Consider the following 12,693-nt stretch of genomic DNA (forward strand, 5'->3'; position numbering starts at 1 on the left):
TTTTCCCAGGTGCTGGAAATATTCTTTTGCATATACAGAATCACTTTTACTAAATCTTAGCTTCTTTTTAAATTTAGTGACTGTCAATATTATAGTTTGTCCTCATGTATTAGGGGAAAGTAGTTGGTCTGTAATCCCGCCCCCTCCTTAGTTACAATTCATTATTCTCAATGCATCCATTTTTTTCTACAAAAAAGCCTAGCAGGAACTCATTTGAATATTAGGCCATATCTCCTGATGCCAAACTAGCCGGAATTGCGTTCCTGTGAATTCCTGCTCAAAAAAAGTCCTGGTACTACTGCTGCTGGGAAGCAGGTGAGAATAATATAGAAAACATGCTACAGCAAGGATAAGTCTTCCATAGAGGCTTTTCTCAGGAGTGACCGCACAATGTTCAGAAGAAGGTTGTATATTCAGATTTTGATAAGAACTCATTTCCAAGTTGTCTGCTTAGTTTCAGAGCCCTGGTGTTAGCCTTCCCAACCCTCCCGCTCTGGCGGGGGATGCCAGGTTTTCCACCCTCTTCCCCCGCTCCCCCAAAAAACAGAAGCGGGGGGAGGGGGGGAAACGGCGGGCACCCCATCCCAGAGCGGGCGACACTGCCGCGCTGCTGCCGCCCCCTCCCTCCCCGCAGCTGCTCCTCCGAGATGGGCCCAGGCTGAGCCCATCTCGGAGGAGCAGCCAAAGCAGAGAAGGGGAGGGTGGAGGCGGGCCAGGAGCATGGCGAGCCGCGAATCCGGGCCCCTGTAGGACCCGGACTCGCGGCTCGCCACGTTCCTGGCCCGCCTCCACCCCCCCATTCCAACCCAGAGGCGGAGCGGAGCGCGCAACGCTGCCGCGCTGCCCCCCCCCCCGGCAGCTGCTCCTCTGAGATGGGCCCAGCCTGAGCCCATCTCGGAGGAGCAGCCAAACCAGAGAAGGGGAGGGTGGAGGCAGGCCAGGAGCATGGCGAGCCGCGAATCCGGGCCCCTCTAGGACCCGGACTCGCGGCTCACCACGCTCCTGGCCCGCCTCCACCCCCCCCCCATTCCAATGCAGAGGCGGAGCGCGCGACGCCGCCGCGACGGCCCCCCCCCCCCGGCAGCTGCTCCTCCGAGATGGGCCCAGCCTGAGCCCATCTCGGAGGAGCAGCCACGGCAGCGCAGCGACGCTCCCCGGCGCCGTTTCCCCCTCTCCCCCTAGCTCCACCCCAGTGTCTCCTGGCTCCACCCCCAAAGTCTCCTGGCTCCACCCCCAAAGTCCCCAGATATTTTAAAAATGGGACTTGGCAACCCTAGAAGTGTAAGCAAACTTCCCTGAGTTCAAATATTGCCAAAGAACTCTATTTATTTTGAAATCTTACTTGAGCGTAATATCTTTGTAAGGGAGCTGTGTACTGCCTTTCCCACCCACCCCCACCCCACTTTTCTTTTCCTTCTACCCACCCTCCTCAGCCACGCAATGTGGCGGCGGCAGCTGTGTTAAGTTGGCTGTGGCAGCCAGCCAGCAAAGAACCTCCCTTTACATGCAGTGGCCTCTTTATCTTTCTTTACGTATGACTGTGCGTGAAAGCAGTAGGGGCCACTGCATATATTGAGATCCATGTACATCTTTCATATCAACAACTAGACTTTTTCCTTGTATTGAAATGGCAGGCTGCACGGAGATAGGGAAGTGTACATAAACCTAATAGACTCCTATGCCATATGTATACACACCTATATGAATAAGTGGAACAGGACTCTGGTAATGCTCTGGTGGTGGGCAGGACTGGGCCCTTTACCAGGCAGGACTGGGCCCTTAATCTGTAGAAAACCCATGGCAAAAATTCATTGCCTTGTTAAAAAAAGGACTTACTGAAAATTTAAAATCTCAGATTGATTCATATGGTAACCTCTGTACATTATTATATGGATCACCTGTGTTTTTCACAGTTGTAAATACAGTACGATGTATCTTATTTTGTTCACGTTTTGTAGGCCTTAGAATGTGAATTAAGTTTAGCAAATATATATTATTACTGGTTTGTAGGTTCCTGAATATTTCATGGCTGTTTCTAGGAAAGTTTTCTGACAGAATTTTTGTTAAATTTTAGGACTTCTAAATATGTCCAGTAGATGGCCAATGAAAAAGCAGAGACCAGATACAATAGTTTACCATTCTACCATCAATGAAGGTTCTACAAAGTTTGGCAGTCCTACTCATTATTAAAGAATGTAAAGACACACAGCAAGACTACTTGTTCCTTCTATGACAGGAGCTCACAGTTTCCTTTAACAGTGAAAACTAACTGTGAGAAGGGGAAGAGAGGGTTGACTTCAGATTGGGGCACAGGAGGAAATAAAGTTCTCTGCACTCACTCACACACACACACACACACACAAACACATTTGAAAAGAGTAAGAGTTCAGTAGCACCTTGAAGACTAACAAAATTTGTGGTAGGGTATGAGCTTTGTGAATTAGGGTAATTTCTGGTAGGGTATGAGTTTATTTAATTTATATGCAGAGTACATCATGCGGAATGCTGGCACAAACTGGAATTAAGATTGTTGGGAAAAACATCAACAATCTCAGATATGCAGATGACACAACTCTAATGGCAGAAAGTGAGGAGGACCTAAAGAACTTCTTGTTGAGGGTGAAAGAGCAGAGCACAAAACTAGGTAGGCTTCCCAACACCCCCCCACCCCCCCCGCTTTGCCGGGAGACTTCTGGGTTTGCATCTTCATCCCCCGGTCTCCAGAAATCGGGAAGCGGGGGGGTGGGGGGGTGGAGGGGGGGGGAGAACATACCTGTAGGGTTCGTGTTGGTGTAGAGCTCCTGAGCAGTTTGTAAAACGTCTGCCCCTTTAAGGCTGGGCAGGAAGGAGGAAACAGGAAGGGCTTCGGAGAACGGCCCCTCCCTTTCTTTGCTTTCGTTTTCACAGCAAGAGTTCTCCGGAAAAAGATCTGGTAAATATTTGTGTGAGAGAGGGAGGGGGCAGGGAGGGTGGATTCCCTGGTATGGAGGCCCTCCCCCCCTTTAGAAAGCGTGGGGGGGGGAGGGAAATGTCTACTAGGCACTCTATTATTCCCTATGGAGAACAATTCCCATAGGGAATAATAGGGAATTGATTCGTGGGTATTGGGGGCTCTGGGGGGGCTATTTTTTTAGGTAGAGGCACCAAATTTTTAGCATAGGATCTAGTGCCTCTCCCCAAAATACCCCCCAAGTTTCAAAACGATTGGACCAGAGGGTCCAATTCTATGAGCCCCAAAAGATGGTGTCCCTATCCTTAATTATTTCCTATGGAAGAAAGGCATTTAAAAAGGTGAGCTGTCCCTTTAAATGTGATGGCCAGAACTCCCTTGGAGTTCAATTATGCTTGTCACATCCTTGTTCCTGGCCCCACCCCCAATGTCTCCTGGCCCCACCCCCAAAGTCTCCTGGCTCCGCCCCCAAAGTCCCCAGCTTTTTCTTTAATTGGACTTGGCAACCCTACCTGGTGTCCACAAAGTTTTCTTAATCTTATTTGAGTAAAGCTAGGCCAATAGCCTTTGAGAATTCCCAAATTAATGTTTTTTGTGGGTTGCATTGCATGAAAAAAATCCTCTGGCTTTTACCCAGAAATCTTTATATACAGTGATGAGCTGAATTATACGTTGTTGTGTATGAGGATATCCATTTCCAAGCAGAAAACAGCACACTCAGTTTTGACACTGAGAATTACTTGTTGAAAGGAAGAAGGTATCTGAAAGTAACATTCCCCAACAAATGAGCATGTAGCATTTCCCCAGGTGCTGGACATATTCTTTTGCACATACAGAGTCACTTTTATTAAATCTTAGCTTCTTTTTAAATTTAGTGACTGTCAGTATTATAGTTTGTCCTCATGTATTAGGGGAAAGTAGTTGGTCTGTAATCCCGCCCCCTCCTTAGTTACAATTCATTATTCTCAACGTATCCAGTTCTCAGCATGGTCAGATCTGTCAATGCTTGAATCTGAAGATTGAAGCCATGAACAAATAGTTCTACAAATCTGAGAAAAAGCCCCAGTTTTGCAGAAAAATCTAAATAAATAAATAAAGCACTAAGCAACCACAATATTGCCAGTTGCAGTCTTGCTTTTCATCAGTAAAAGGCAGAGTGAGAGGATAGGGCCTTTTCCAAGGCTGTTTTGGCCTTTGAGGAGAGGACACATTGGGACAAGGCTTGGTAGCAACAAAAAGGCAACTTGATGCCATGTGAGTTTCAGACCAGGATCAGAGAGAACCAGGTTCAAATTCCCACTCTGCCATGGAAGCTCATTGGGTGTCTTGGGCCAGTCATATACATTTAGCCTTATATACATTTAGGGTTGTGAGGATAAAATAGCATAGAAGAGAATGGTGTAATTTGCTTTGGCTCCCCATTGTGGAGAAAGATGGGGTATAAACGAAGCATATAATAAATACAGCTGAAGAAGAGGGCAGATAAAAGGTAGATTGGGTGGAGAGGTGGGCAGGAGAGAAGAAAGCTGGAAAATGTGAGGTTATGGGGGGACGCAGTAGGAAGAAAAGAGAAACTAAAGTGTAATGGGAGATGCAGGGGAAAGTGAGGTCCCCCAGCAGCTCCTTGCTGGTTCTCTATCATCCAGCTAGGCCCAGCCTTGCAGCTAGAGCTGTGCTATTGTTCCATAGTTTTCCTGGGCAAAGGCTGCCAGCGGGAGGAAAGGGGAAAGCTGGATATGGGGGCAAATAAAGGTGGGTTGGCTAATGAGTAAAAACGAGAGAAGGGGAATTAAATTCTCCCCTACAAGTCCTCATGGGTTCACGGCTTGTTTTTTCCCTGGGTTAAGGTTTTTATTAATTTTCCATAAAAAGGGAGGGGGAATAGAAATAGGATAAAAGTGAAAGGTACATAGGTAAAAAGAGAAGATAAAGAAATAAAGATCATACATTCTGCATATTGATATATCATTACAAATAACAAGACCATAGAGTATTCCAATAGACTCAAAGTAAAGTCCGAGTAACTATTGTAAGTTCACTCCTGTACTTATCTAAATTGGATCATATTCTCAAAATACAGCATAATACACGTGCTTGTTTTTTTCTAATAGCATGGAATGGTAGATATACAAAGTGTAAAATTGAAGTCTGTTCATACTATTTAGTTGTGTAGTCCTTTAACTTTCCTACTACTATACAATTAACATGAATGATTCAAAATTCAGGGTATTTGGATACAGAAGTAAAAGATACTGCTATAGGGCATAAGAAGCCAAGTCACACTTCTTTTGAGGAAATGCAGCCTTTGAAGCAACTGTACTGAGAGTGTTTTCAGCATGCAGTGTATGTGTTGAGGTCATGGACATTGCTAATTCATTATTTTTTTCAGTTGTTACACTATATGCTACTCTGGGCGGCCCTGCAATAGTACATGGATTGAATGAAACTGAAGTGACAACTATTATTACTAGCAGGGAACTGATGCAAACAAAATTAAAGGTAAGGAGTAATTATGTATGATTAGGTGCCTGTATGCATAGGTTTTAGGGGTTTTTTTAATATTATAAAACAAAATACAATATGAATACTGTAGAACTTGATATTATTTTCTTTCCTCCCTTTAATATACAGATTTGCTTATACTATAATGTAATACCAGAGAAATATAAATTCTACTTACAGTTTGTTAGCTTGCTGAATATGTTAGTTGTCTGATAATTACACACCACAGGATGGGTTTAGGCTAGGGTTCCCAATACCCAGGTGGGGGCAGGGGATCCCCCGGTTTGGAGGCCCTCCCCCCCCTTCAGGGTCATCAGAAAGCGGGGGGAGGGGAGGGAAATGTCTGCTGGGAACTCTATTATTCCCTATAGAGATTTATTCCCATAGAAAATCATGGAGAATTGATCCGCGGGTATCTAGGGCTCTGGGAGGGCTGTTTTTTGAGGTAGATGCACCAAATTTTCAGTATAGCATCTAGTGCCTCTCCCCAAAATACCCACCAAGTTTCAAACGGATTGGACCAGGGGGTCCAATTCTATGAGCCCCGAAAGAAGGTGCCCCTATCCTTCATTATTTCCTATGGAAGGAAGGCATTGAAAAGGTGTGCCGTCCCTTTAAATGTGATGGCCAGAACTCCCTTTGGAGTTGAATGATGCTTGTCACAGCCTTCGTCTTGGCTCCACCCCCAAAGTCTCCTGGCTCCACCCCCAAAGTCTCCTGGCTCCACCCCCAAAGCCCCCAGATATTTCTTAAATTGGACTTGGCAACCCTAGTTTAGGCTTCTAGTATAGTCCTTTCTCCTAGTTTCATAGGCACTAAATATAAGTTTAGCTTATATGATTCTGCAGATATCTGTTTGTATGCTTCTGCAGATATGCTGCTTATATTGATTAGATATTTATATAACATAAATACTCCTAACAAGAGTTGAGTAAAAGGCTAGTAATTTTTAAAAGGAAGTATGAAGTGATGTAGTTTGATATAGAAATTATTCTGTCTCAGTTTCCCCCCAATAAGAAAGCTATTAAATGCCTTTAAAAACATGAACTTCATAAGTGAAAACCTTGATACAGTGCACTTATAACCCACTCATGGCATATTAAAAATATAATTCACAGATCATATGTTTCTTAATAACAATGTGGTTGTCATTTACTAAAGGATTTTATAGTGGTAGTAAGAACTCTGGCACCTAATGGCAGATGGGATTTGATATTATAGAATGTATGAGCAGAAAAGAGCAAGAGCCCAGTAGCACCTTAGAGTCTAACAAAATTTGTGGCAGGGTATGAGCTTTCATGAGTCACTGCTCACTTCTTCAGATATCATGGCTTCTGAAGAAGTGAGCAGTGACACATTAAAGCTCTTGCCCTGCCATGAAGTTTGTTATTATTTAAGGTGCTTCTGAACTCTTGCTCTTTTCTACTACTGCAAACTAACATGACCACCCATCTTGATCTATAGAGTGTATGAATATTCTTTCTGATAAGAGAGATTCTGCAGCCATAGTATCTTGAAACACTTGATTTCTGTGAATTGAGGTACATGAGTAGGTTGGTTGAGTAAACTCCAGGAAGCAATAGACTTGTCAGATCCATAATGTGAGAAGGTTGCATATTCTAAGTGTTTGAAAAGTTAAAAAAGCAAGGCAAATTGTATTGGACTGTGAACAATTAAAACATGTGTGTATGTATCCTTCTCCACAGAGTATTGCAACTCAGATTCCACGACTGCGCCATATTATTACTGTGGATGGCAAACCAACAACATGGTCAGAATTCCCCAAGGGTGTAATTGTTCACACTATGCTATCTGTTCAAGCTATGGGAGCAAAAGCAGAAAATAGTATGTACTTGGTTGATCATCTTTTTGTCCTTCTTGTATTGGTAGTGGGGTTTTTTTTTTGAGGGGGGGGGAGTGAGAAAGGTAAAAGGAATGGTAATTCTGGAAGGCTGCTGTATCTCTAGGTATACACAAACATATCCTGCTTAGAGGGTAGGTGCTGAGTATCTGCTGTTGTGATACATGTGCATGGTTCCTTATTGCTGCTGATGGTTGTTGTACCTTAAGTTTCAGTGTGCATAGGATGTTTTACCAAACCAAACAGAAGCTCTCATTTGCATGTTTGTCCAGTGTTAACTTTATGGCTAAAATATGGAAGAGAGAGAGAAAGGCAGGAAAATTATCAGTTTTATGGATGTGTTGACTAATACTCCTCCCGTCTCCACAGCAGGATTCCCAGATTACATTCTGGTTTGTATGTACAATTTGTGTCTTCTGCCATGGATGAGGAGCAAAAATGTCCAACCTTACTGAAAAGACCAGATTCAGCAGAGAAATAACTTTCTAACTGATGTAAAGCTAGAATAAGTTACAGTATGTTGTGGAATCTTTATTGCTAGGTATCACTTAGGTGGTTGATTGGTTGGTTTAGGTAAGGTGAATCCAGTTCTTCGGGGACATCTTGATGTTTTTAAAATAATAGAATAATTACTCTTGTAACTTCTTTATTCATCATTATAGTCACTAAATCATGCTTGCAATTTTTCTGTATGTTCAGCTGCTTTTACATTTTTCCTGATTATTATTGTTTTGCAGTGTCACTGAACAAACAGAAGATGAGACCAGTATCATCAGATATTGCAGTCATTATGTACACAAGTGGTTCTACAGGAATTCCCAAAGGAGTTATGATTTCACATTGTAACCTTATTTCTGGTATAACTGGAATGGCTGAAAGGATTCCTCATCTGGGGTAAGCATGAAATCTTGCCATGTATCCATGGTCAACTTTTTTTTACGTTTCTAGAATGATTGAAACAATTCCTATATTAACACAAGAGGATACATTTCCAATATAATTGGAAAATATATTATCAAAGATTTCAGGTTTTCACGGCTGGTAACATCGTTAGGGTTTGTAGAATCTTTCGGGATCAAGTGCTGTGTTCTACTGGAGAAAGTTTTCCTTCCAGACGTTTCGTTCTCAGCTGCGGAGAACATCCTCAGTGGCGTTGCAGCCGGAGCAGGCGCTCAGACCTTCTTGGCTGCTGTGCATTGAGTGGAGCCAGGGCTGCTGGAGAGCTGCTATTTCTATGCTGGAGGGGGTGTGATGAAAGGGCAATTGGTTTGTGAATGTGCCCATTGTTTGGTGGGGCTTCCTGGAAGGGTAGTGATAAGGAAACTGGCTGTTGAATGTGACCATTGTTCTGTGTTAATTGCTGGGAGGGTTGGAAGGGGTTTGAAGATAAGGAATTCCTTTCTACGGTCTCACATTATCATACCCGCCTGAACAGAGAAGCTATTGAGATTTACAAACACCTGCACAATTTTAACAGAAAGGAAGAAGGCATTTTCATCCACCAATCTTGGTACCCAGCTCTGCAAAACACCCTACAGACTATAAATTGCAGAAAGTCTCAGAACAACCAGCAAATTCCACAGAACAATCAGCACAGTCAACAACCATCTTCCTTATCTTCAAACCCCTTCCAACCCGAAAGATTCTACAAACGCTAAGGAAAATATATTATTTATTTACTCAAAAGTATTTGTTAGCCCACCTTTCTTCCAAGCTTGCATGCTCAACTTAACCAGGCTTTATTTCTAGATCTGGAATAAATTAACAAAATACTTATATTTACACAGACATAAACTTTTTGTGTAGTTGGAATTTTGATCTACTGATCTTTAGTTTTGACTATTCAGTAAAGATCAGCACTCTTAATTGTTTGGAAGCCAGATAAATGAACAATTACTTTTCAGATAGATATTCAGAAATGATTCATTATTGAAATGTGAACCTTATTGTAAAAGTTGAAAACCTCAGCCATTTGGGATTGAAGGAATTTTTCAGGCTTTTCATTTGCCTTGGCCAGCACTCTCTGAGGTGACAAACGTGGTTCATGTTTCAAATAAAACTGCATTTTCCAAGAGGAAAAAATGTCTCAATAGTTTGAATTGTGGTTTAAATCTTGGTTAAAGGAAAAGAGTGTGTCATCTTAACATTAGTGCAGACAAGCTTCTGTACAAGATTGCAGGAGGTCTAGGTCAGTACTCTATTTCAGCAAATAAGTAGTGTAGGCCTCGGTCTGTACAGTATACAGTGGAGTCCCCAATTACTATAGACTGTTATAAAGCAGGTTATTAGTCTATGTTGACCAATCAACAACAAGGGTTCCAATTTTTTTGGGGAATGTAACAGCTTCTCCAAAGTTAGAATCTGATGAATGTTCAACAGGGAAATCAAATGCAAGGCATGACGGTTTAATACCTGGACATGTTGCCCTATCAGGAGTCGAGGATGAAGGGGTCTTGAAGACAGTCGAAACAGCTATATCAATATTTAATTATGAATTAATTAATTAATTGATTAATTATTAATTAATGGATTAATTAGGTCAAAGAACATCTACAGTCATTGGAATGTCTACTGTAATGTCATAGCTCCTGCTCCATTGGTTGATTGCCCCATATTGTTATTTCAGTAATGTTCCAATTATTCTTGCCAAATGCAAGAATTCTTGGGAAGTCAAGTACTTAAACTGTGAACCTAAAGTACAGGTATTCAAAGATAGCTGTTTAAGTGGTTAAGGGGTATAAAGGAAGAGTCTGCTGTTGAAAATATGTCTAAAAATAACGACAGCAACACCTAAGTTGTTTGTTAGTTTGTGGTCCATAATTTTATAGCTTATCTGGTGACATGGAATCACAGACGTAGGACTCCTCTTACCAATAAACACCACTGTTCAGGTCACAATAATTTTGATTTAATTAGTTTTGTGTTGTTTTGTGTTGAATTTGTGAAGTCAAGGGTATTTTAAAATATAGCCAAATTATACTATATTAAATTTGTATATAGTAAAGGACATTTTTCATAATCTGATGATTGGAACAAATGGTTTATTTATATTATGGATTTTTTGTGGATACCTACAGTATTCCAGTATTAAATCATAATAAAGTTTTAAAAAAAGAGGTTTGTTCTAAGGAAGAGAGGGCTTGTGGAAGAGAGCCTCCAATCAGATGGTTAACAGGAGCCCTTGGTTGCAGTTAAAAAGAGCCAGCATTATTCATCCTCACCATCTCCCTGTTGCTACATAAGACAATATGTCTGTATTGCAAAGGTGCCATAGCAGGGTAGGATTTGGATCACAGTGTTGAAGCCGTAGCAGTGGAGTGGCAACCGTTGGTTAGTGAGGGTATAGTCTAGACTTGGATTATGGAAAGCTGGGTTCAGATATGCACTCAGCCACAAAGTTCACTGAGCTAGTCTCTCTCTGTCAGTTTTACCAATGTCACGAGTTTGTTGTAAGGATGAAATGGAGGAATATGCCCTTTGAACTCCTTGTATGGACAGTAGGATTAAAAAAAAATGGTGTGGGGGATGCAATAATTAACACAGCACATGCTATAATATTTTTCAGAGAGAAAGATACTTACATTGGATACCTGCCTCTTGCTCATGTTCTGGAGTTAAGTGCTGAACTTGTTTGCTTGGCCCATGGATGCCGCATTGGCTACTCATCACCTCAGACTCTAAGTGACCAGGTAGGGTGATTGCATAAATCAGGGCATACCAGTGAAGGGTTCATGTTAAATTTTGCCCAATATATATCTAAATATTAAAACAGTATTTTGATTAGCGTTTTGATATTTATGACAAATTATTACCATAGATATTTACTGTCTAGTTAGATATGGTGAAATATGATGTTATAAACATGAATCTTTTCTTATCAAGCAAATTGTGATATTTGTGAAGTGGGCTGAATTTAAGTTACTTTACTTTCTTTTAGTCCTCTAAAATTAAAAAAGGAAGTAAAGGTGATGTTTCTACACTGAAGCCAACTCTAATGGCTGCTGTGCCGGTAAGCTTCATTTTAAAATATACATCTTAAAAATATAGCATAAAAGGACAATCTTTTGAGAGAAGTTCCCACATATTGCTTACTTCCTCTGTTGGCTGATGCATACAAACATGCCAGAGGTCAGGGTTTTTCCCCCTCAGGAAAATTATGCTGAATTCTTTCTAGAGCTTACCTGATAAATCAGTGTAGTTGAATGATTTCCCAGAATTTTTAATAATAAAAATATTGTTTGTGTTATATTGTCTAAAATAAATATACTGTGCATTTTCTACAGGGATACTGTCACAAAAATAGTTCTGTGGGTAAATCAGTAAATCAGAAGCAAGCTTCAGTACTTGAACTAACCTGAACAAACAAATTCATCTTTAGGAAATAGTGTTGAAAAATAGAGGCATGGTTATTAATAAAATCTTGCAAATATTTTATTATATTTCATAGGAGATATTGATTTAGCATTCTGGTAATATTATTAGCTAGTGAGGCTTAGGGAAGAATTTAATTTATCATGTGATATATGTTACATTTTAAATTTTGACCCCAAAAATGGGTAGTGGAAATATGTCCTACCTCCATTTTCACTGTTTTCCTTCCCTCTCCTTAACTGCCCTCAACATTCTGTGCCTCCCAAAGAGCAATGAGTATGCTCAGTCCCCATAAGGCCATGGGATTTTAAAAAAAAGATTATAAAGTAGTATTTTTCTTCATTTCTGGGGAGTTCCCTAAGTGTGCATACATGTCTTATCTGGAATGCTTAGCTGTTACATTAGGTTGAAATCTGATTTAACAATAGTGTGATCTCACAGTCTTACTCAGTAAGCTAATTTTATTGTACAGTTATCTTTCTTGATTGATGTGGGTAATCGATTCCTTTAATTAGGAAATCATGGATCGAATCTACAAAAATGTCATGAGTAGAGTTAATGAAATGTCCAGTTTCCAGCGTAATCTGTTTCTATTGGCTTACAATTACAAGATGGAACAGATTTCAAAAGGTTACACGACTCCACTCTGTGACAGGTAAGTAAGCTTTCTTAAGAGGCAAAGGATTTAGATAGGTTGACTAACACAGTAACAGGTATTGGTGCCTGGGAGGCATATGATAACCTAGCCTTGTTGAATTTAAGCTGGTATGAGTCTAGTCATTGCCTGAATGGAGACTTCCTGTGAATCCAATGTACTTCCCAATAGTGGAAGGAAAATGTAATATAAATTTACTAACTAAATAAATGTTTGGAAAGAAACTTGTGCTAGCCAGCAGTGGCATAGCAAGTGTAATTTGGTATGGAGGATTATGCCTTCATCCGAAGTTTAGCTTGGAGAATCGTCGACTGAGGGGTGACATGATAGAAGTTTACAAGATTATCCATGGGA

General features: G+C 41.1%; 1 protein-coding gene across 2 annotated transcripts in view; it reads left to right on the plus strand.

Annotated features, from left to right (window-relative positions):
* ACSL3 (acyl-CoA synthetase long chain family member 3) overlaps positions 1–12,693 on the plus strand; it is a 78,792-nt gene that overhangs the window by 45,726 nt on the left and 20,373 nt on the right. For both annotated transcript variants that reach the window (XM_060242190.1, XM_060242191.1), the window contains exons 6-11: positions 5,340–5,449; positions 7,159–7,297; positions 8,051–8,207; positions 10,879–11,002; positions 11,251–11,322; positions 12,200–12,339. In XM_060242190.1, coding sequence (XP_060098173.1) covers positions 5,340–5,449; positions 7,159–7,297; positions 8,051–8,207; positions 10,879–11,002; positions 11,251–11,322; positions 12,200–12,339 — 742 coding nt within the window. The remainder of the gene's footprint in view (positions 1–5,339; positions 5,450–7,158; positions 7,298–8,050; positions 8,208–10,878; positions 11,003–11,250; positions 11,323–12,199; positions 12,340–12,693) is intronic.

The sequence above is a fragment of the Heteronotia binoei genome, chromosome 6 (assembly GCF_032191835.1).
Source record: "Heteronotia binoei isolate CCM8104 ecotype False Entrance Well chromosome 6, APGP_CSIRO_Hbin_v1, whole genome shotgun sequence".
In the NCBI taxonomy this organism is placed as follows: Eukaryota; Metazoa; Chordata; class Lepidosauria; order Squamata; family Gekkonidae; genus Heteronotia; species Heteronotia binoei.